Below are 22,587 nucleotides of genomic sequence, written 5' to 3' on the forward strand. Positions count from 1 at the left end.
ACTTATTGTTGTTTGTATGCATTATAGCTGCCATTCTGACTGGAGTGAGATGAAATCTTAGAGAGATTTTGATTTGTATTTCTCTAATTGCTAGTGATGATGAACATTTTTTTTTCCATATATTTGTTGATTGGTTGTATATCTTCTTCTGAGAAAAGTCTGTTCCGGTCCTTGGCCCATTTATTGATTGGGTTATTTGGTTTTTTTGGTGCTTAGCTTTTTGAGTTCTTCATATACCCTAGAGTTTAGTGCTCTATCTGATGTGTGAGGGGTAAAGATTTGCTCCTAAAGTGTAGGCTCTCTATTCACCTCACAGATTGTTTCTTTTGCTGAGAAGAAACTTTTTAGTTTGAGTCTATCCCATTTATTGATCCTTGATTTTAATTCTTGTACCATAGGAGTCTTATTAAGGAAGTTGGGGCCTAATCCCACATGATGGAGATTTGGGCCTACTTTTTCTCCTAATAGATATAGTGTTTCTGGTTTAATTCCTAGATCCTTGATCCATTTTGAGTTGAGTTTTGTGCAAGGTAAGAGAGAAAGGATTAATTTCATTTTGTTACATATGGATTTCCAGTTTTCCCAGCACCATTTGTTGAAGAGGCTGTCTTTTCTCCAATGCATGTTTTTGGCACCTTTGTCTAATATAAGATAATTGTAATTTTGTGGGTTAGTCTCTGTGTCTTTCAGTCTGCTTTGATGCCAGTACCATACTGTTTTTGTTATTATTGCTCTGTAGTATAGTTTAAGGTCTGGTATAGTGATGCCACCTGCTTCACTCTTCCTTCTAAGGATTGCTTTAGCTATTTCTGGGTCTCTTATTTTTCCAGATGAATTTCATGTTTGCTTTTTCTATTTCTATGAGGTATGTCATTGGGATTTTGATTGGAATTGCGTTAAATCTGTATAGTGCTTTTGGAAGTATGGACACTTTGATAATATTAATTGTGCCTATCGAAGAGCAAGGTAGACCTTTCCATCTTCTAAGGTGTTCTTTGACTTCTTTCTTTAGGGTTCTGTAATTTTCATTATATAGATCTTTCACCTCTTTCGTTAAGTTGATTTTATTTTATATTTTTACTATTATTATAAATGGGGTAGTTTTTCTCCTTTCCATTTCTGAGGATTTATCACTGATATACAGAAATGCCTTTGAATTATGGGTGTTAATTTTATATCCTGCTACTTTGCTGAATTCATTTCCTAGTTCTAGAGGTTTTGAAGTTTTCTGGTGGAACTTTAAGGGTCTTCTAGGTATAGAATTATATCTCAGAAAATAGTGCCATTTTGAGTTCTTCTTTTTCTGTGTGTACCCCTTTAATTTCTTTCATCTAATTGCTCTGGCCAGTGTTTCAAGAACTATGTTAAATAGAAGTGGTGAAAGAGGGCATCCCTGTCTTGTTCCAGTTTTTAGAGGGAATGCCTTCAATTTTTCTCCATTTAGAATGATGTTGGCCTGGGGCTTAGCATGGATAGCCTTTATGATGTTGAGATATGTTCCTGTTATCCCTGTTTTTCTAGTGTTTTGAACATAAAGTGGTGCTGTATTTTGTCAAATGTGTTTTCTGCATTTATTTAGATGATCATATAATTCCTATCTTTAAGTCCATTGATGTGATGAATTGCATGTATTGATTTTCATATATTGAACCAACCTTGCATCCCTGGGATGAATCCTGCTTGATCGTGGTGCATGATCTTTTTGGTATATGTTTGTATTCGATTTGTTAGAATTTAATTGAGAATTTTTGCATCTATGTTCATTAGAGATATTGGTCTGAAGGTTTTTTTTTTTATGTGTCTTTGCGTGGTTTTGAAATCAGGATGATATTGGCCTCATTGAATGAGTTTGGAAGTGCTGCCTTTTTTCTATTTTCTGAAATAAATTAAAGAGTATTAGTATTAGTTCTTCTTTAAAGGTCTTGTAGAACTTGGCTGTGTATCCATCTGGTTCTGGGCTTTTCTTGGTTGGTAGACTTTTGATGGCGCCTGCTATTTTGTCACTTGCAATTGATCTGTTTAAATTATGTATATCATCCTGATTCAATTTGGGCAAATTATATGACTCTAGAAATTTGTCAATGCTCTCGATATTTTCCATTTTATTGGAGTATAAGTTTTCAAAATAATTTTTAATTATCGTCTATATTGCTATAGTGTCTGTTGTGATATTTCCTTTTCATCACGTATGTTAGTGATTTGAGTTTTCTTTTTCCTTCTCTTCTTTAGCATGGCTAAAGGTCTGCCAATTTTATGTATTTTTTCAAAGAACCAACTTTTTGTTCTGTCAATTTTTCAATTGTTTCTTTTGTTTCAATTTCATTGATTTCAGCTCTGATTTTAATTATTTCCTGCCTTCTGCTGCTTTTGGTGTTGATTTGTTCTTCTTTTCCTAGGGCTTTGAGATGTAATGCTAAGTCCTTTATTTGTTGACTTTTTTTTCTTTTAAGAAATGAATTCCATGCAATGAACCTCTTAGAACTGCTTTCATAGTGTCCCAGTGATTTTGATATGTTGAATCTGTGTTCTTATTCACCTCTAAAAATTTTTTAATCTCCTCCTTGATATCTTCTCAATCCATTGTTCATTCAGTAGCATATTATTTGGTCTCCAGGTACTGGAGTGGGTTTTATTTCTTATTTTATCATTGATTTCTAATTTCATTCCATTACAATCTAATAGAATGCAGTGTAATATCTCTATTTTTTAATATTTGCTAAGAGTTGCTTTGTGGCATAGTATATGGTCTATTTTAGAGAAGGATTCATGTGCTGCTGAGAAGAAAGTATATTCTCTTGTTGAAGGATGAAATATTCTATATATGTCAGTTAAGTCTAAGTTATTGATTGTATTATTGAGTTCTATAGTTTTTTGTTCAGCTTTTGTTTGGAAGATCTATCTAGTGATCAAAGAGGTGTGTTAAAGTCACCCAAAATTATTGTGTTGTGGCCTATTTGACTTTTAAATTTGAGAAGTTTGTTTGATGAACATAGATGCTCTATTGTTTGGGGTGTATATATTTATAATTGTTAAGTCTTGTTGGTGTATGGTTCCCCTGAGCAGTATGTAGTGTCCTTCTTTATCCTTTTTGATTGACTTTAGTTTGAAGTCTACTTTATTTGATATGAGGATGGAGACCCCTGCTTGCTTCCACAGCCCATGTGAGTGTATGATTTTTCCCAACCTTCAGTCTGTGGATGTCTTTTCCTATGAGATGAGTCTCTTGGAGGCAGCATATTGTTGGGATTTTTTTTTTTTTTTGGACACAATCTGCTAGTCTATGCCTTTTGATTGGTGAGTTTAGGCCATTAACATTCAGGGTTATTATTGAGACATGATTTATATTCCCAGCCATTTTTGTTTAGTTTTGGTATTTAACGTGACTTGGTTTCTCCTCTGATTAGATTTTCCTTTAGTGTTATACTTCTCTCTGCTGATTTTCATCATTGTTTTTCATTTCCTTTTCTTGGAATATTTTGCTGAGGATATTCTGTAGTGCAGGCTTTCTAGTTGTAAATTCTTTTAGCTTTTGTTTGTCAGGGAAGGTTTTTATTTTATCATCAAATCTAAAGCTTAGTTTTGCTGGATAGAAGATTATTGGTTGCCATACATTTTCTTTCAGAGCTTGAGTTGTTCCACAATCTCCTGGCTTTGAGGGTCTGGGTTGAAAAGTCTGAAGAGATACAAATATGATCTGATTTCTCTCTCTTGTGGCTTTTAAGATTCTATCCTTATTTTGTATGTTATGCATTTTCATTATAATGTGCCTTGGTGTAGATCTGTTGTAATTTTGTACACTTGGTGTCCTGTAAGCCTCTTGTATTTGGTTTTCCAATTAGTTTTTCGTGTTTGGGAAGTTTTCTGCTATTATCTAATTGAAGAGATTGTGCATTCCTTTGGTTTGAAACTCTGCCTTCCTCTATCCCAATAACTCTTATATTTGGTCTTTTGATGCTGTCCCATAATTCTTGGATATCTGTTCATGGTTTCTTACTGTCTTCACTGTGTGATGAACTTTATTTTCCAGATTGTATACTTTGTCTTCATTATCTGACGTTCTTTCTTCCAAGTGATCTAATCTGTTGGTTATGCTTTCTATTGAGTTTTTTATTTGATTTATTGTATTCTTCATTTTAAGGATTTCTGACTTTTTTTTTCATAATCTCTCTCTTGAAGTAATCTTTTGCTACCTGTATTTGCTTTCTTATCTCATTGTTGGAGTGATCAATTTTTGCATGTATTTGCTCATTTAGGTCATTCTTTAATTCACAGATCATTTTAATTATGAACCTTTTGAACTCCTTCTCTGACATTTCCTCAACTTTGCTGTCCATGGGTTCTGTTATTATAGTGTCCTGGTTTGTTTGGGGCACTTTCCTCCCTTGTTTTTTTATGTTTATGTTTATATTTCATGTGTCTTCCTTTCTTGCTGTGTGGATCTGAGACATTACAGTTTTTTCCCCTATATTCTTGTATTAACCATGCAGATTGTCTGTACCTCACCTTGATGTTGGGCTTCCAGACCCTGCTGGTGTTCCTCAATGTATGCTACTGCATCCTGGACCTAGGTCCTGTACAAGTTGACGTGGGTGGATATGGGCAGCTGGGTTTGACCTCCCATGATAGTCTGTTGCTAGGAAGGGGCTGTCTTGCGCCAGAGCTGAACCTCTGGCGGGTGTCTGCCCCACCCAGGGAGGGATGGACCAGGCCTACTGTGAGCCTGGGTCCTGCGTGGGTTGGTGGTCTGAATCTCTTCTATCTCGTGAAAACTTTGTAACTTTCTGAAACACAGGCCATTTATAGGTTTGTTTTCATCCTTAATTCTTTGATTTTTTTAAAGTAGGGTTTTTTTTAGTTAATATTGCTTATTTTGGTTATTATGAGAATGAACATTATTCTCTGAACTTCTATTTAATATCTGAAGTTTTTAAAAGTAGCTTTCAATGACACTGCTTTCCTAAATACAGAAGGTATCTTTATCAACCTTGCTTTTCTTTTAGTATTAAAGACAATGATATGTTACATTTATAAAGTACTTGTTGAGTACCAGTTACCTTGGTGAATACTTTCTAGCATCATCATATTTAATACCCATAAATTTGAGAATAGGCATTATTATGTCATCCCATTTTGCAGTTGAGAAACTGAATAGGTATGTTAGTATCATAAGTGAACAGCTACAGGCACTTTCGAACTTGGGTTCGAACTTGGGGTTCCTTTCTGGAACAGATTTGCAAAGTCACACCCAAAGATATGGCAGCTATGTAACATAAATAAATAAAGCAAGTGGGTATATAGGAAAAATAACAAAGCAGGTGGCATGATGAATGATAGTTAAGACTTAGCCAAGATGCTGGCACAAAATTAAGAGTAATCAGCTCTGTGGCAGACTCTGTTGGAGAGTATATGCCTCATTTAAAGGTGAGGTCACTTCTCAACTGTAGGTAATTTTTACCCACGTGAGAATTCAGACCCATTCCACACTTTTCAATACAAGACAGAAATCTATTTTTTTACATGAGGACCCTTAGCTTCTATATGTTGGCTACTCTTTCAAATAAAAATAAAATCCAATGTACGGACCCACATGCTGAGTCCAAAATTAAGAAACATCTGAAGATTTAACCTGTTCTTTGGGCAACCAGTTACCAATTCCCTGTAATAGAGTCTGAGGTCTTTTAAACTGTTAAGTCATGCTGCTTCTTATTGCCCTGTTTAAATACCTTTCTTTCATGTGTACACTAAATGAATTGAGGAAGTGAAGACCTACTTTTTAGCTAATGTGTTTTATTTACTACGAATGTATTTTATTTACTGCTGTTATGCAGTTGTACCCATTTGGATAAAAACTGCAAAGGCAACCTACAAGTTGCCTACAAGTACATTGTTTTGAAATCCTGAATTCTTCATTTATCTGCCTTGAGTGGTAGAGTTCCAATATAAGGCATGTCTTATGGTAAGTTGATGTGAGGATCCAGGTATTATTGAATACTTAGTGAATTATTTATTAATCATGACTTTCTCTCCCTTTCTTTTGTAATATAGCTTTCACTGTCAGAAGAACAGAATGAAATAATGAAAAATGGCTGTGAATCTAAAGAGCTGGTCTACCTCGTGCAGATTGCTTGTCAGGTAACTCTGAATTTGTCCTCCACTGCATATAAAGTTAATAAGAATTATTTTGAGTAATCACCAAATTCCTTACTATGGTGTGTTTCTCACATTGCCTCAAGGATTATAATCTATAGAAAGATACCTATATTGAAGTGAAATTGGGCTATAAATAACTATTGTAAGAAAATAACATGGTATTCTTGAAAAAAAAAGAGAAGTGTGTTCATACAATAATGCATGGAATGCCCAATTTAGGTTGCAACTTGCATATCTTCTCTTTGCATTCTTTAAAGGTTCCTAAGGTTTTGGACACTTGTAAGTAAATAATAGAGATTGTGGGAGTATAGGTGTTGAAAACAACATAAAATAAAGTAAAAATTTCTCCCCCAGTTTTATTGGCATTTCTACATGTACCCACTTCAATAGAATCAGTTTAGTAGAATCAGAATACAACTTTAAATGAGGATACTTCTCATGAGGATGATGTATTTTTTTTTTACATTTGAATCAGATGGTGTATAATTTCTCATTTTTCTGAGTGTACAGGTTGCAGAATCACATTGGTCATGCATTCACATATATACATACAGCAATAATAATGTCTATTTTATTCTGCTGTCCTTCCTTTCCCCCCTTCCCCTCCCTTCCCCTCCCATCACTTCTCTCTACCCAATTAATGTCATTTATTGATCACTATGTTAGTTAACTGTTGATCACATATCATGATGGGAGATTTGACCACTTGTCTCTGCCTCAGCTACTCCCTGTTCTGCCCAGGACAGTATTCCTCTATAGTGTCACAGGAAGAAAGTGCATGTGATTTTGAAGAATCTGATGCTTATATCACATGGGAAATACTTAAATTCTTAATTCTGGTGACTTTAAGGAAAACTTTTCAAAATAAGTGCTTTTATTTTTAGGTGCCAGAATTTGGAATTGGAAATCAAATTTAGCTTGAATATAGAGTCAAAATATATCAAAGTCACATATTTTTCATATATGTTTTGTTGCATGTCATCTCAATTTGAAGGAGTAGGCAACTCTGAATTACTAAATTTCATGTCATATTTCATAAAATGCTATACTTAGTAATTTTTTATTGTGAAGTTTTAATAACAGGTCTGTAAATGTAAGTCTTATGAATTTTCTCTTTGCTATAGAAGCAGTGAAAGTTGGTGATACTATAAATTCAGTACCTCCATGTATTTTACTCTTTCATTTTAGTGGATAGATGACAGACCCCTTTCATCTTGGTGATTTGTGTACCTTTGAGCTGGAAATTTAATTCTAGAAGTGGATAGGCTGAATGTGAATGGAAGATCTGGTGATTAATGAGACCTGGGGGAAAAGAAGTAAGGAAATAAAAGTCATGGAAGAATCTCAAATAGGTCCTTGATGACCTGAAGTGTGGTTCTATTAAGAGAATGAGAATGTGGACATTGGTAAATTGATTTTTTACGTGAAAATATTGAAAAATTCTGTCCTGATAAACTGTTGCTAATAGATGAATGGAAATCTTTTTCTAGAGTACATGTTTGGTATGTCAGGAATGAATTTATTAATTCCTGTACAAGCTAACACATTTTAGCATCTCTTCTCACCATTTATTTCCATATGCTCAGAGAATGCAGATATTTTTATTCTCATTAGCAAAACATAATCTCAAAAATATCTATGCTGTTTCACTTAAAAGGCAAACATGCTGTTTGGGGCATACATTAGAATTTATAATTGTTACTCAATTGTACTTCCATATATTAGTGACCTAGATGTTAGATAGTTTCCTGGTTGTAAATATCCTGTTCAGCTGCTTAAAAAATTGCAGATTGCTTGGTGTACTATTTATTACATCAAAGTAGTAATTTACTACATTATAATAATGCTTATATTATAATAATAATATAAGCATTATTATTCTTCTCTGGCTCACGAAGTAATCTTTGAAGCATTCCCATGGGGGGTGTGTGTGTGTGTGTGTGTATGTTTGTGTGTGTATAATCAGTCATAAGCCCTATTATAAGCCCAAATCATTTTTTTTAATAACTAAGACTCACAAGCAAACCCCTTAATTTTGCAAATGGGGAAAATAAGGTCTAAAGTCCTGTAGTAGCTATCCTAAGCTGCTAATATGGCATATTAGCAGTGGGAGCTTCTAAGGACTTCATTTTCCTGCCTGCCAGTTTTTTTCTGTCTCTCAATGGAATTTTCAGTCTAGAATAGATTTGAAAACTCGCTCAGTCTCCAATTAAGATGGCCATTAACACTGATGTTATCTATCTGTTCTAGAAGCTATTTATTCACATATTTTATCTCTGCTAACTTCTAATTTTTAATAATATACCGTTAACATTCTTTTTATATAACCACACTTCTTGTTTCTTCATCTTAACCTCCTCTTTTCTTGTTCTGTTAGTTTAGACGATGACATATTAAATGTCTTAAGATCTTTTTCCCTTCTGGAGGATAAGTGATTCTACTTTCAGTAGACCTTATTTTTGAACCTTTCATTATATGTTTTTGCCTGCCCTTTAAATTTTTTCTTCTTTCTAAATTGTGAACCCAGAAATGTAAAGACTGTCTTTCACACTGAATGGACCCAAATTCAGTAGGCACTTTTTTATCATCTGCATATCTGGCACACAGATATTATGACATGCAGCACTTCCTTTTAATTCTTAAAACAGCTCTGTGAGGCAGATAGTCTGGTTTCCATTTTACAGAAGATGAAATAAAGACAACAAATGTTAATACCTTCCACAAGGTCATGAAATTAAAGAGAAGGTTTTTTCCAGGATTTGAACACAGCTGTAATGTTTTTCCTACTCTTCCACCATTTTCTAATAACATGATTTGTACTTGGTTTGGCTACTCTAAAATATTTAAGTATATCTCAAATGTTAATGAAGACTTAAGAAATGCATATAACCGACAAGTCTAGTTTCTTTGCATGACTTTAGCAGACAGGATCTCCCCTCCCCCTACACCTTTCAGTGGAGCCTTACATTCTAGAGTCTCTGAAGGAGCTAGTTCAAGCCAACTGGATATAATTCCAGGCCAAGAAACTACAGTCTTAGAAATACAAAAATATTTAACAACTGGTATAGCACAAATCCAAAGCATTAGAACAGATACTAGTCACACAAGTCTAATTTAGCTGTATAGGTGTGTCTCAGCTGAATATTAACCATGGATAAATCTGTCAGATGTCTTATCATTAATGCCCTGTTTGATCAACTCCTTCCCTCTCCTACTAATCATTATTTAGAATAAGTTGTCTTCATTAATATAGGCATCATAAAATAGCTTCAGCTATTTCCTCTTTAATCTTCTCATTCTACTTATAAGTATCTGCTGTGTCAAACAAATAAACTTCTGTGGATGAAGAAACACAATCTAGTTTGTGTCTTGATGGTGTTTTGGGTAGGAATCCTTTTCATTCTGTTTACTTTTCTGAAAATCATGCTATTTTCTTTGCATATCCTGTACTTCACAAGAAATAATGTATTTAGTTTGAAAGTAGTGAAAATTATTAAAAATCCTAGGAAATTCAAGAATATGTCATGAGAGAGGTTTCTGCCTTTTTTAATCTTTCAAAAATAAGTAAACACGAGCTTTAAGTGTTAATTTTAAAGTGACAAATTTAAACCTATTTATTCAAACACATGCCCTGATGAAAATCCTGTTTTGATCTCTTCTTTCTCTGAGTGTAGTTTTTTGTTATATGAGTAATTATTGTTTAATAAAATAATACTTTATCATTTCATTATCAGCTTTAGATTAATTGACATTAATTTTTCTTATTCAAGTTCATGTGTGTTTACTACCTTTATATTTTAACCAGAATTCATCAATATTTAAGAGTTTATTTTTTCTGTAGATTATTTTGTAAGTATTTACTGTAATCTCAAGGTTCCTTTATGTCATGGTAGATGGGGAAAACAGTTGGTTTCAAGGGAATGCTTCCCTGTCTCAAAATATCTCCCATTTTCCAATGTTCCCATGCTTGAAATTCCACCATCAGAAATGCATTCCTTGGTATTAAATCTTTCCTTCTCTACTGAGTCCATTTAGAAAATACGGTTATGTCAGGAGCAGGGAAACTGTTAACAGCCTCTGTGTATGAGCAAAATACATAGGCAGATTGTCAGCATTTTTATTTAAACTTTATAAAGCTTCTGTGAAATATAGATGTTACTCCCATTTCACAGATGGGTAAACCATTGCTCACAGATGTTTAATAATTCGCATAAGGTTCTGAATTTAAGGTTAGATGAGGTTAGGATTTGAATCAGTTCTCTTTTTCTCTCTTTTCACTGAACTTTATACATTTAAGGAGATAACAGAGCATTAGTTATTTTTCAGGTTATCTCCCCAAGACAAAAAAATTTCCCAGGACAAGGACAAAGACTGTTCTCAGAAAGCACAGCAGGTGGTTCCTTTTCTCTCACCTTTATTCCTCAGCCTTGTCAAGAATGATTTTTGCCTATGATTTTTGCTAAGTGAAATAAGCCAGTCCCTCAAAAATCAAAGGCCCATGTTCTCTCTGATATTTCGGATACTAAAACACAATAAGTTGGGGTGTGTGGGGAGGGAGAAGAATAGAAGGTCATTGGATTAGACAAAAGGGAATAAAGGGAAAGGAGAGGGAATGGGAATAGAAAAAACAGAATGAACTGAACATAACTTTCCTATGTATGAATATACCACCAGTGAAACTCCACATCATGTACAAACACAAGAATAGAATGTTATACTCCATGTATATGTCAAAATATACTCTGCCGTTATATATATCTAAAAAGAACAAATTAAAAAAATGATTTTTGCTACCCTTGGATATAGTACTTGGTATAGTAATTAATATTAAAAATTCATAACAAATAAAATTGAGGCAAGTGCATATGTTAAAGAGTTTTGTTCATTTTCAAAGTTATTAATCATTTAAAACACTCTGATTATTTACTTTATTTGAGCTGTTTAGAAATTGGATACCTAAGCATATATTTTTTACATTTGAAATTTAAAGTTAATTGCTAAAAAATAAAGTTAGGTGCTTAAAGCACAAGGTGTTTATTTTTAGAGTTTTACTCAGTAAATTTAATCATTTTAAGTAATTTTCAAGTAATATGTTAAGATTTTAACTTTATAAATGAAAATATGTATAAGAACAGACTTTTTACTGGCACAAAAATATTTTTAAGAAATTGAAAGAAGTCCATTCATGGTTATATGAGGAAATACATTTGAAATCTAATCCCCAGCATTTATTTTTGGAGCTCTGGAGGCATTCACATGGTTAGTTATTTATGTTTAGTCTTTGAGTAAGACTGCTTGGGTGAAAGAAAGGATGCTTTATTTTTTAAAAAAGTTAATATATATTGTTAGAGCAGTTTTATATTCACAATAAAATTGAGCAGAAGGTACAGAGAGTTCCCATGAATTCCATGTCCTGACACACTTAAGAGTTAACATCCCACACAACAGTGTTTGAACCTACACTGACACATCATTATCACCCAGAGTTCATAGCTTACCTTAGGGTTCATTCACTCTTTGTTCCATGGTTTGGACAAATATATGATGACATGTACCCATTGTTGTAGCCTCCACATAGTTAAAGTCATATGATATATAGCCTTTTCATATAGGTTTCCTTTATTAAGTCTTTTTGTGGCTTTTTGTGGCTTGAGTGCTCATTTCCAATTATATTATATATTGCGGTATATCCAGATAATGGGCCATTGTCTGGATATACTACAATTTATTTATCCATTTACCTACTGAAGGACATCTTGGTTGCTTCCAGGTTTTGGCAATTATGAATAAATTTGCGTTAACTGCATACAGGATTTTGTACTAACATAAGTTTCCAGTTCATTTTGGTAAATATCAAGGATTCCGATTGCAGGTTTGCATGGTAAGAGTATGTTCAGTTTCTACAAAGCTGCCAAATGCTCTTCAAATTAGCTGTACCATCTTGCATTCCTACCATCGATGAATGAGGATTCCTGCGGCTCCACATCCTTACCAGTATCTGTTATTGTCAGTGTTTTGTATTTTGGCCATTCTAATAGGTATCTTGTTGTTTTAATATGCAATTTCCTAATGTAATAGAATGTCAAGCAATTTTTGTATGTTTATTTATTTGCCATCTGTAGATTTTCTTTGGTGAGGTGTCCAGATCTCTTGTCTATTTTTTTTAAAATTGAGTTCTTTTTCTTACTGTTGAGTTTTAAGAGTTCTCTGCATTTTTATCTGTCTGGTTTAGTAATAAGGGTAATGTTGGCCTTGCACAATGAGTTAGGAAGTATTTCCTCTGCTTACTTCTGAAAGAGGTTGTAGATAATTGGTATAATTTCTTCTTTATATATTTAGTAGAATTTGCTAGTGAATCCATCAGGGTTTGTTGCTTTCTGTTTTGGAAATATGTTAAATGTTGATTCAGTTTATTAAATAGAAATAAGCCTATTTAGATTGTCTTATTTCTTCTTGTATGAGTTTTGGCATGTTTGTGTCTTTCAAAGAATTGGTCCATTTCTTCTATGTCATCAAATTTCCAGGTATAGAGTTGTTCATAATATTGTTTCCTTTTTAATGTGATCTGTAGTGATGTCCCTCTCTCATTTCTGCTATTTTTAATCTCCTCCTTTTTAGTTAACTTGGCTATCAGTGTATCAAATCAATATTTTCGAAGAATCAGCTTTTGGTTTTGTTAATTTTCTCTATTGATTCTCTATTTTCAGTTTTACTGATTTCTGCTCTAATTTTTACACTTTTTCCCCTTCAGCTTACTTTGGATTTAATTCACTTTTCTTTTTCTAGTTTCCTTATGTGAATCTGAAATGGTTTATTTTAGATGTTTCTTCTTCTCTAATATATGCATTCAGTGTTATACATTTATCTTTAAGCACTACTTTCACTGCATCACTCAAATTTGGATAATTTGGATATGTTTTTGTGTTCATTTAGTTCAAAATGTTTAGTAGTTTCTCTGGAGATTTCTTCTTTTCTCATGTTTTATTCAGAAGTGTTTTATTTAATTTGTAAGTATTTTGGAATTTTCCAACTATCCTCCTGTTACTGATTTTTAGTTTAGTCCCATGTGATCTGACAGTGGACAATATATATCTCAACTCTTTTTAAGTTTGTCATAGTCTGTTTATGCCCTAGAATGTGGTCTGTCTTCATGAATATTCCAGGTGAATCTGAGGTGCATGTATAATCTGCTGCTGTTAAGTAATCCACAGATGTCAAGTATGTCCTATTGATTTATGGTGCTATTGAGTCAACTACGTCCTTGCAGAGTTTCTTCTTGGTAGATCTATCCATTTCTGACATAGTATTGGTAAAGTCTTCAGCTATGATAGTGGAATTATCTATTTCCCCTTGCAATTCTATTAAGTTTGGCCTCATAGTATTTTTATGCTCTGCTTTTAGGCACATACATAATAAGGATTGTTAAGTTTTTCTTAAAATGTTGATCCTTTATCATTATCACCTTTCTTTATTCCTCATAACGTTTCTGCTCTGAAGACTGCTCTGTCTGAGATATATACAGCTACTCTTGTTTTTTAAAATTAGTGTTAGCATGGTATGCCTTTATCCATTTCTTTCTTTCAGTCTATTTGTGTGATTGATGGATTGATTGCAATACTGGGGATCAAATCTAGGCATGATCTACTACTGAGCTATATCCTTTGCTCATTTTATTTATTTTTAAAAATATTTTTTAGTTGTAGATGGACACAATATCTTTATTTTATTTATTTTTATGTGATTTTGAGTACTGAACCCAGTGCCTCACATATGCTATGCGAGCCTTCTACCACTGAGCCACAACCTCAACCCCTTCTCTTTTTATTTTGAGAAAGGGTCTCCCTAAATTGCCAAGACTTGCCTTAAACTTGCATTCTTCTGCTTCAGCCTGCCAAGTAGCTGGGATTATAGTTGTGTCCCACTGCATTGGACTGTGTCTTATATTTAAAGTGAGCTTCTTGTGGATAAAGTGGTTTTTATCTTGTTTTTGATCCAATCGAACAATCTCAGTATTTTAATTGATGTGCTAAACCATTGATATTTAAAGTGGTTATTGATATAGCTGGATTAATATCTACCATATTTATTATTGTTTTCTATTTGTTGCCCTTGTTCTATGCTTTTTTCTTCTCTCTTCCCCATATTTTCTGTGGTGTGATGGGCAAATAAAAAATTGTGTATATTTAAGACATAGAACATGTTTTGATGTGCATATGCATTCTGAAATCATTATCACAATCAGGGGAGTTAACATATACATCACCTCACCATTTTGTGTGTGTGTGTGTGTGTGTGTGTGTGGTAAGAACACTTAGATCTACTTCAGTTTCATGTTTATAAAAACTTGAGCAATTTATATAACTCCTTTTCTTCTTCTCCTTACTTAGCATTATCAATTATATATTTTAAAAACTTCCCTTAGTTGTTGCTGTGGATTTTTCAATATACACTTACAATTAATTCAGTTTTTCTTTCAAATAATTGTATTATGCTTTACAGGCTGTACAAGTACTTCACTTAGTACAGTCCTAATCCCTCTCTCCCATCCCTTCTATCATCACTGTCATTATTTCACTTTTATAAAGCATGTATACATAAGCATATATACATGCACCCTCTACATATGTACATGAATAAATACATTACTTTTATTATTTTGAACACATTCTTATCTGTTAGCTCAATTAAGAATAAATAAAACAAAAGTTTATGTTACTTCTACTTATTCCTTCTCTAGTATCTTTTTTTTAATGTAACATAGATTTCTTACTTATATAATTTTCTTCCATCTGAAGAACTTCTAACATTTCTTGCAAGGCATGTATACTGTCTGTAACTTTTCTCGAATTTTTGTTTGATGAAGTCTTTTCTCCAGTTTTGAAGGATAATTTGATAGGATACAGAATTCTAAGTTGGTGGGGTTTTTCTCTCAACTCTTTAATTATTTTATGCCACACTATTTTTTGTGGATAAGGTGGATATTATTCCTGTCTTTGCTCCTCTAGCTAAGGTAGATTTTTCCTCTGACTTCTTTCAGGATGTTTTCTTTATCTTGGATTTTCTCAAGTTTGAATTTGATATGCCTAGGTTGACATTTGATTGCTTTGTATTGTCTGAGTTTCCAGGGTCTGTAGTTTGGTGTCTACATTAGTTGGGAGAAATACTTAGTCATGATCGCTTCAAATATTACTTTTGCTCCTTTCTGTATTTTTTCTGTGTCTGATTTTCCTGTGAGGCAATTTTTACACCTTTTGTAGTTTCTCCACCATCTCTGAGTGTCTTTTCTTTTCCCCAGTCTTTTCCCCTTTACTTCTTAGTTTTGGATATCTTCAAGCACAGAAATTCTTTCCTCACCTGTGTCCAGTCTCAAAGATGTTACAAGTGTCTCAGAGATGTTCTTCATTTCTATTACAGTATTTTTGATCTCTAGCATTTCTTTTTGATTCTTTGCTAGAATTTCCCATTTTCTGCTTATATTAGTAATCTGTTTGTGCGTTTTTGTCTACTTTTTCCTTTAAAGCCCCTAGCATATTAATCATAGTTCTTTTAAATTCCTGGTCTGGTAATTACAACATTTCTGCCATACCTGAGTCTTGTTGATACTTGTTCATTCTCTTGAAACCTTTTTTCCCCTTTTCATTTACTTTGTACTTCTTTGTTGAAAGGTGGACATACTAGATGAAAGGAATTGCAGTCAGGAAACCTTTAGTGTCCTGGTGGTAAGGTTTTGAGGGGAAGAGAAGCATTCTATAGTCTTGTGGTTAGGTCTCATTCTTTTAGTGAGCCTGTGCTCATGAACTGTGGTCATGTGCTGATCAGTTCCCTTCCCAGCAAGTGGACAGTGTTACTAGAGTGAGCTGGATGGAGTTCAGGGTTCCCCTTTTGTTGGTTTTCAGATGAAGTGGGGATTCAACTTTCCCTCAAGTAATTTAGGCACTGATAAAACTCCAACAGATCAGGCTACAGAAAGACAGTTTCTTCTGAGGGCAGGCCTTGTTGAAAAGAATGTAAATACTCTGGCAACTTCCAAGAGTTCCTTTTTCCCTCTCCTTGCTGGAAACTGAGGAGATTTTTCTGATATTCATTGTGAGGACCTGGTAGAGCTTCTGAAGGTAAGATTCACCAAGGTATATGATTCCTCCTGGAGACTGGACTCCCTGGAGTTTTGACTCAGTCTTGTCATCCCTGAACCTCCAGAAACTTATCAATTACAGTTTAAGATCTCCTACTCCATCTCTGGTAAAAGTCTATCCATAGATTTTTATGCTGGTGGATTTCTATTCCAGTTATAATGGTTATGATTCTCTGTATTCACCTGTCTTTCCCCAATTTGAGGGACAGCAGTTTTCCCTGTAATGCATCTAAGATTTGTTGGTTTTCAGTTTTTTCAGCTTTTATTTGGAATGGTGACTTTTAAGTTTCTTTTATGCCAGATCAGAAACCAGAAATACAACATGATTTTGCAATCTGACAAACATGATCATTTCTGAAACGTAACTGAATCAATATTATTTTCATGCTGCTTCACATTTTCATGTGATACTTGGTAAGACAAAGCCAAAATGAGCTAAAAGTTGACTGGTCAAATAAATACAAAGCATAAAACAATGTATTTTAAAACCTTTTTAAAAATTTATTTTAAATATCTGTATAGGAGGACTGTCCCAAGGAAACAAAACCAACCTGTTTAATTAAATTATTCCATTCTGAGTTTTTTGTTTATTTCACCCTAAATACTTAGCATTTATTCCTCCTGTATAGCTACAACTTCATCCTGTTTTCAAATATCTCTCTATTCTTTCTAAAACCCCTCTCCCACCAGTCTCTGGTAATCACCATTCTATTCTCTGTTATCTCTGAGTTTCATTGTTTGAGATTCCACCTATAAGTGAGAACATGAGGTATGATTTTTTCTCTTTTGGCCTGGCTTATTTCTCTCAGCATAATGTTCTTCAGGTTCATACTTACTGTTGCAAATGACAGAATTTTCTTCTCTTGTGGGGCTGAATTAATCTTTAATTGTGTGTGTGTATGTATATGTGTGTGTGTGTGTGTGTATATATATATATATATCACATTTTTGAAATCTATTCATCCATGGATGGACACTTAAATTGTTTCCATAATGTGACCATTGTGCATAGTACTACAATGGAACATGGGAGTGCAAGTATTTCTTTGACATTTTGATATGTATATAAAATACATAGGATATATACCCGATAGGCTATGGGAATGTCAAACCATATAGTAAATCTATTTTAATTTTTTGATGAACCTCCATAGTTTTATATAATGGCTATACTAATTATATTTCTACTAACAGTATACAGGTGTCCCCTTTTCTCCACATCTGTATCAGAACTTGTTATCTTCTTTTTAATAATAGACATTTTAATTGAATTGATGTATCTTTTTATACTTTTTACTTATATTTCCCTGATGATTAGTGATATTGACCATTTCTTTATAAACCTGTTGGACAGTAGTATGTCTTCTTTTGAGAAATGTTTGTTTAGTCTGTTGCCCATTTTAAAATCATGTTATTATTTTTTGCTATTAAGTTGCTTGATAATCCTATATAATCTGGAATTAATACCTTACTAGAAGTATAGTTTTATAGTTTTGATTTTGAGTATATTTCCAGTCTCAGTAATAGAAAATGTTTGTAATAACTAGTCAATCAACTGATTTTATTTTTCTTTAATTTTAGGAAGTATTCTCTGACCCAGAGTTATTTTATGTTTTTTTTCCCCATAGGTTTAAAGTCATGTACTATTTCACTACCTAACAGTTATTCTCAAACAGAGTCTGTGGACTTTGACCAGTAGTAGGAAGAGGGTTAATGGAAAATTCTATCTTATTTTCCATTATTGACCTTTCAGTATAATATAATTCACTAGAGTGTTTTGGAGTTTAACTATTTACTATCGAGTTAATAGAAACTTCTTATTAGAAAGTATAAAGTTTCTAGAGCTCATGTATAATGGCATAATTTTGAGTGGACATACTTTATAGACAGAGTTATGAAAAATGGTGTTGTGAATGGATAATTATGATTGTAATGCATTCCACTATTGTCATGTAGGTAAGAAATTTAAAAAAAAAAGGAAAAAAAAAGAAAGTATAAAGTCTCAGGAATAAACTACCATTATAAAATAAGGCCTGATACCAAAGCATTTCCAGATAAAGATCGATTATAGGAGTGTTTCTTCCCTACTCATAGGGCAAAAGCTGGATTGTTAAAAGAAGTTATGAAGATTTTCGGGTACTTGATAAACATCTTCATCTCTGTATTTATGACCGAAGATTCTCCCAGCTCTCAGAGCTTCCCCGTTCTGACAGTCTTAAGGACAGTCCAGAGGTAAGCAGAAGTGATCACTACATATTATATATGAATTAGTAGAAACTTTTGTCTGTATACTAGATAAAAGTTTATGTTGAGCACTTAGAGTCATTCCTGGGATTACATATCATTTCTATTTCATAACAGAAACATTAGTAGGATGTTTATAGTTAAAATTGGTTCAGTGTATAATTTTATAAGGGAGAAAGTCCTCATAATGATAATATGTAAACAGGCATTATATGTTAGCAACCATTCTTTAAATAGCACATGAGAACATGAAAAATTAAAAATGTTTACTTCCTAGTAAACAGAAAATCCACATTCAAACAGTGCTGTTTGATTAGTTTATAATGGCAGGTTGTGTGTGCACATGTTTCCATTCCTGCTAAATATTTCTAGCAAAAAAAAAAAAAAAGGTTTTTTTAAATTTAAAAGAAAATAAATTCTTTATAGCATTAGTCAACAAAAAATTCTTTTGGGAGTCAAAAATTGGGAGGAGTCTTTGAAAGTAGGTGGAATAAGATTTATGGGAACAGAAAATATAGCCTAAAACCCATATAGGATGATTCTAGAAGGTAGGTAAATTAGAAGTTTTACATGCAAGTACTGAGTGAACAGAATATAACTGAGAAGAATGTACATCAGAAGGCCTTTGAATGTATGATTGCTGTCCTCTGAGGGGAAGTGAATTATAATATCCATGAATAAGGACAGATTTTTGTAAAATTAGATAATCAGAAACTTTGGAAAAGAACATATGATCTTTTAATAATAACCAATCTGAATAACTGAAGTACATATAAAATGAAAATATCTAAAGAGAGAGTTAGTGAGCTTGAGGTCAAGTCAAGTCATTTATAAGAATATGGTCCTGACAAGGGAATTTTAAGGTGGTAACAATGTGTATAAAGCATTGGATTTGTTTGAATAGAAAACTGTTTAGGGGGTAGAACATAAAGAGGTACTGTTGGTTTGGAGTATGGAGTTAGAGATGTTCAAGTACAACTTTCCAAATGCAAAATTCTAAATAAAAGGAAATATTTTATCTAACTGATTGTTAACATGAAAAACAATAGTGCTTGAGAAATAAGTTATTTACAAACAAAAGGCACTTTATGAAGTATTACTATTGAAAGAATATTAGGTTAAGATGGCTGGATTAGTTTTAAAAAACAATATCAAAAAGGGCTATAAGCTTTACCTCTTACGTTATCTATTCTATTAGCTGTAAATTATTTGTATCTGTTGTAAACAAAAATATAACTAACATTTAACTTTTAAAAAAAGAATATTGTCCTGAAAGGGACAAAAAATTAAAAAGTTTTGAGAGTATAGTTGAAAATTGTGGAGAATGGATCCAGAGCAGTTCCTACTAATAGGGATTATAGGAGAACAAATCAGAGAGGAAGAAATAAAAATTAATATAAAAACTTCCCCATAAATAAAGAAAACAATATTTTCAGATTCAGAGGGCCCATGAGTGCTACCATATAATGAGCGAAAGGACTCACACACACCAAGAAGCATTGTAGTGAAATTTTAGGATATCAAAACAGAGAAAAATCCTATAACTATCCATAGAACAAGAAGCAGATTTTTTTTTTTCCTCAAAAGAATAAGCATTAGACTTTTGAGCTGCAGTTATAAATCCTAAGAGGAAGTACTTTTAAATTTAAAATTAATTCCAAGGCAGTTTAAGTAGATAGGGCAAAAAAGAGCCATCTTCAGTCATGGGGGGACTGATCCTGCATTAGAGGCTTAGGGATGTCTTAAAATCACAAAGATTGCTTCTTACTATAGAAAACCTAGAAGTCTTCGTATTCATTTCCCATCTCTGCTTATTTCTTCATTTTTCTCAGACTCATGGACAATGTGCTATTCCATAGGGTAGGATCATTCATGAACATGGCTGCTCCTACCTGGCACAGGCATGGAAGATTATAGAGAGTCTTGGAGAATAGGGTTTCTGGAAATCAGGGGAAAGCTAGGCAGAATAATCAAATATGGATCTGTAATAAACATTTTATTTTACATTTTCAATATAAAAATAGAGCAGTAAATAACTTACAGTGTTGTAGAATGACATAACCATTGATGATAAGGAGTAAAAAGTTGAAGCCCTGGGTCTGAATCATTATGTCAGTGCCTATAGTTTCAGTGGCTGTCCTTTGTGAAATCCTCTGTAACCATTAAAATGCTTCAAGATCTGTAAACACACCTCCACCCCACCAGTAAACAGTTCACTTTAGAGTTTCTCTGCCGGAGAGTACAGTGTCTTTCCTGTGAGTTACACTGAACTTTTTCTTTGCAGTCAGTCACTCAGATGCTCATGGCTTACCTGTCACGCCTTTCAGCTATTGCTGGTAACAAGATCAACTGTGGGCCTGCCCTTACTTGGATGGAGGTATTACCTAATTCACTTCTTATGAAAATTTAATTTAAAGTTATTTACTTAAGAAATTTAATATTAATTTGATAGTTGAGTATCAATAATCAAAAGTAGTGGAGTTCTCATCTGGGAGGATGGATATGTGATGCATAAAATGTTTTTCATCTCAAGTCTCCTTTGATAATTTGTGAAATGAGTTTTAATATATTTTATGAATCTTGATACTTTTTTGGTATTCAGAGTATTAGTGTTCACATTGAGCAAACTATATATTTTTTAGTTTACTTAATAATTGAATTTTGTGGTAAAGGGAATTGAAACTGGGGGTGCTTTTACCATTAAGCTGCATTCCTAACCCATTTTATTTTTTATTTTGAGACAAAATCTTGTTAAGTTACTGAGGCTGGCTTTGAGCTTGCTATTCTGCCTTAGCTTCTCAAGTTGCTGTGGTTACAGATGAGCACCACCTTGCCCAGCTAATAATTGAAAATGTTTTTCACTTATTTACCAACAAGTAATAGCTATTTTAAAGGATCTGATTTAAGAGTATATTGAGTGAAATATTATCCTGTAGGGGCTGGAGTTGTGGCTCAGCAGTAGAGCACTTGCCTAGCATATGTGAGGCCCTGGGTTCGAACCTCATCACCACATAAAAATAAATAAAATAAAGGTATTATATCCAATTACAACTAAAAAATAAATATTTATAAAAAGACCAGAGATAGGAAGAATTATGCTGTATATGTGTAGTAAGAATTGTAATATATTCCGCTGTCATTTATTTTTTGAAAAAATAAAAAAAGAAACGTTATCCTATAAATATGTTAGATATTTGTGCTTAATTTGCATATAGTTATGTATTTTCTACTCCCAACGGAAATTGGGATGACAACAAGGAAAGTAGAAAGCATATTGAACTGTTGAAAGCAACTGTACTCTTAACCTTGACTTTTCCATTACATACTATGTGTTTTTGTAATTTATTTTTTCCTATCTTATGAAAGATTGAATTACTTTTTCTTTGTTTAACCTCTTCCAACTTTAGCATTGAAATAGTGTTGAAATGATGTAGGTTAAATGCCATAGCACAATGACTGTCACACATTAACTATCTAATAAGTGGTATTGGTGTTTTTTAAAAGACTTTGAATTATTATCTGTCTAAATTAAATTGAATTATATTTTATAAGTAGTCAAAGAAACTTGTGCAGGTTCCATGTTTTTAACTGTCTCATGGTATGTGTGCTTCATTACAGATTGATAATAAGGGAAATCATCTTCTAGTTCATGAGGAATCATCCATCAACACTCCTGCTGTTGGTGCTGCCCATGTTATCAAGAGGTACACTGCTCGGGCTCCAGATGAACTGACATTAGAGGTAAATAATTATGCATTTTGCTCTTTAGTCCCCGTTACCTTTCTAGCCTCATGCTTAAGTGTTTAAATCATTTACTTAATTTTAACAAATTAAAAGCACCAGGTATTTCTGAAGTCCTTTATCTTTTGGCCTGGAAACTTTTCTATTTTTGTTTAAGTGATTATGTCCATCCTTTAACACTCAGCTTCATCATCTCTCATTTCTTCTAGAAAGCCATCCTTGGTATCCCTCACCTTACTGCATGCAGATAATACCCCCAAAAGCTGGAATGAATGTCATTCAGAAAAGCTTTCATGGCTTATCTATGACATATCAGTTAT

The 22,587-nt window shown here is 33.2% G+C and overlaps 1 protein-coding gene across 2 annotated transcripts in view; it reads left to right on the top strand.

Annotated features, from left to right (window-relative positions):
* Positions 1-22,587, top strand: part of Arhgap32 (Rho GTPase activating protein 32) — a 285,153-nt gene that overhangs the window by 186,100 nt on the left and 76,466 nt on the right. For both annotated transcript variants that reach the window (XM_076846177.2, XM_076846178.2), the window contains 4 exons: positions 6,046-6,132; positions 18,377-18,514; positions 20,811-20,903; positions 22,145-22,267. In XM_076846177.2, coding sequence (XP_076702292.1) covers positions 6,046-6,132; positions 18,377-18,514; positions 20,811-20,903; positions 22,145-22,267 — 441 coding nt within the window. The remainder of the gene's footprint in view (positions 1-6,045; positions 6,133-18,376; positions 18,515-20,810; positions 20,904-22,144; positions 22,268-22,587) is intronic.

The sequence above is a fragment of the Callospermophilus lateralis genome, chromosome 2 (assembly GCF_048772815.1).
Source record: "Callospermophilus lateralis isolate mCalLat2 chromosome 2, mCalLat2.hap1, whole genome shotgun sequence".
Taxonomy (NCBI): domain Eukaryota; kingdom Metazoa; phylum Chordata; class Mammalia; order Rodentia; family Sciuridae; genus Callospermophilus; species Callospermophilus lateralis.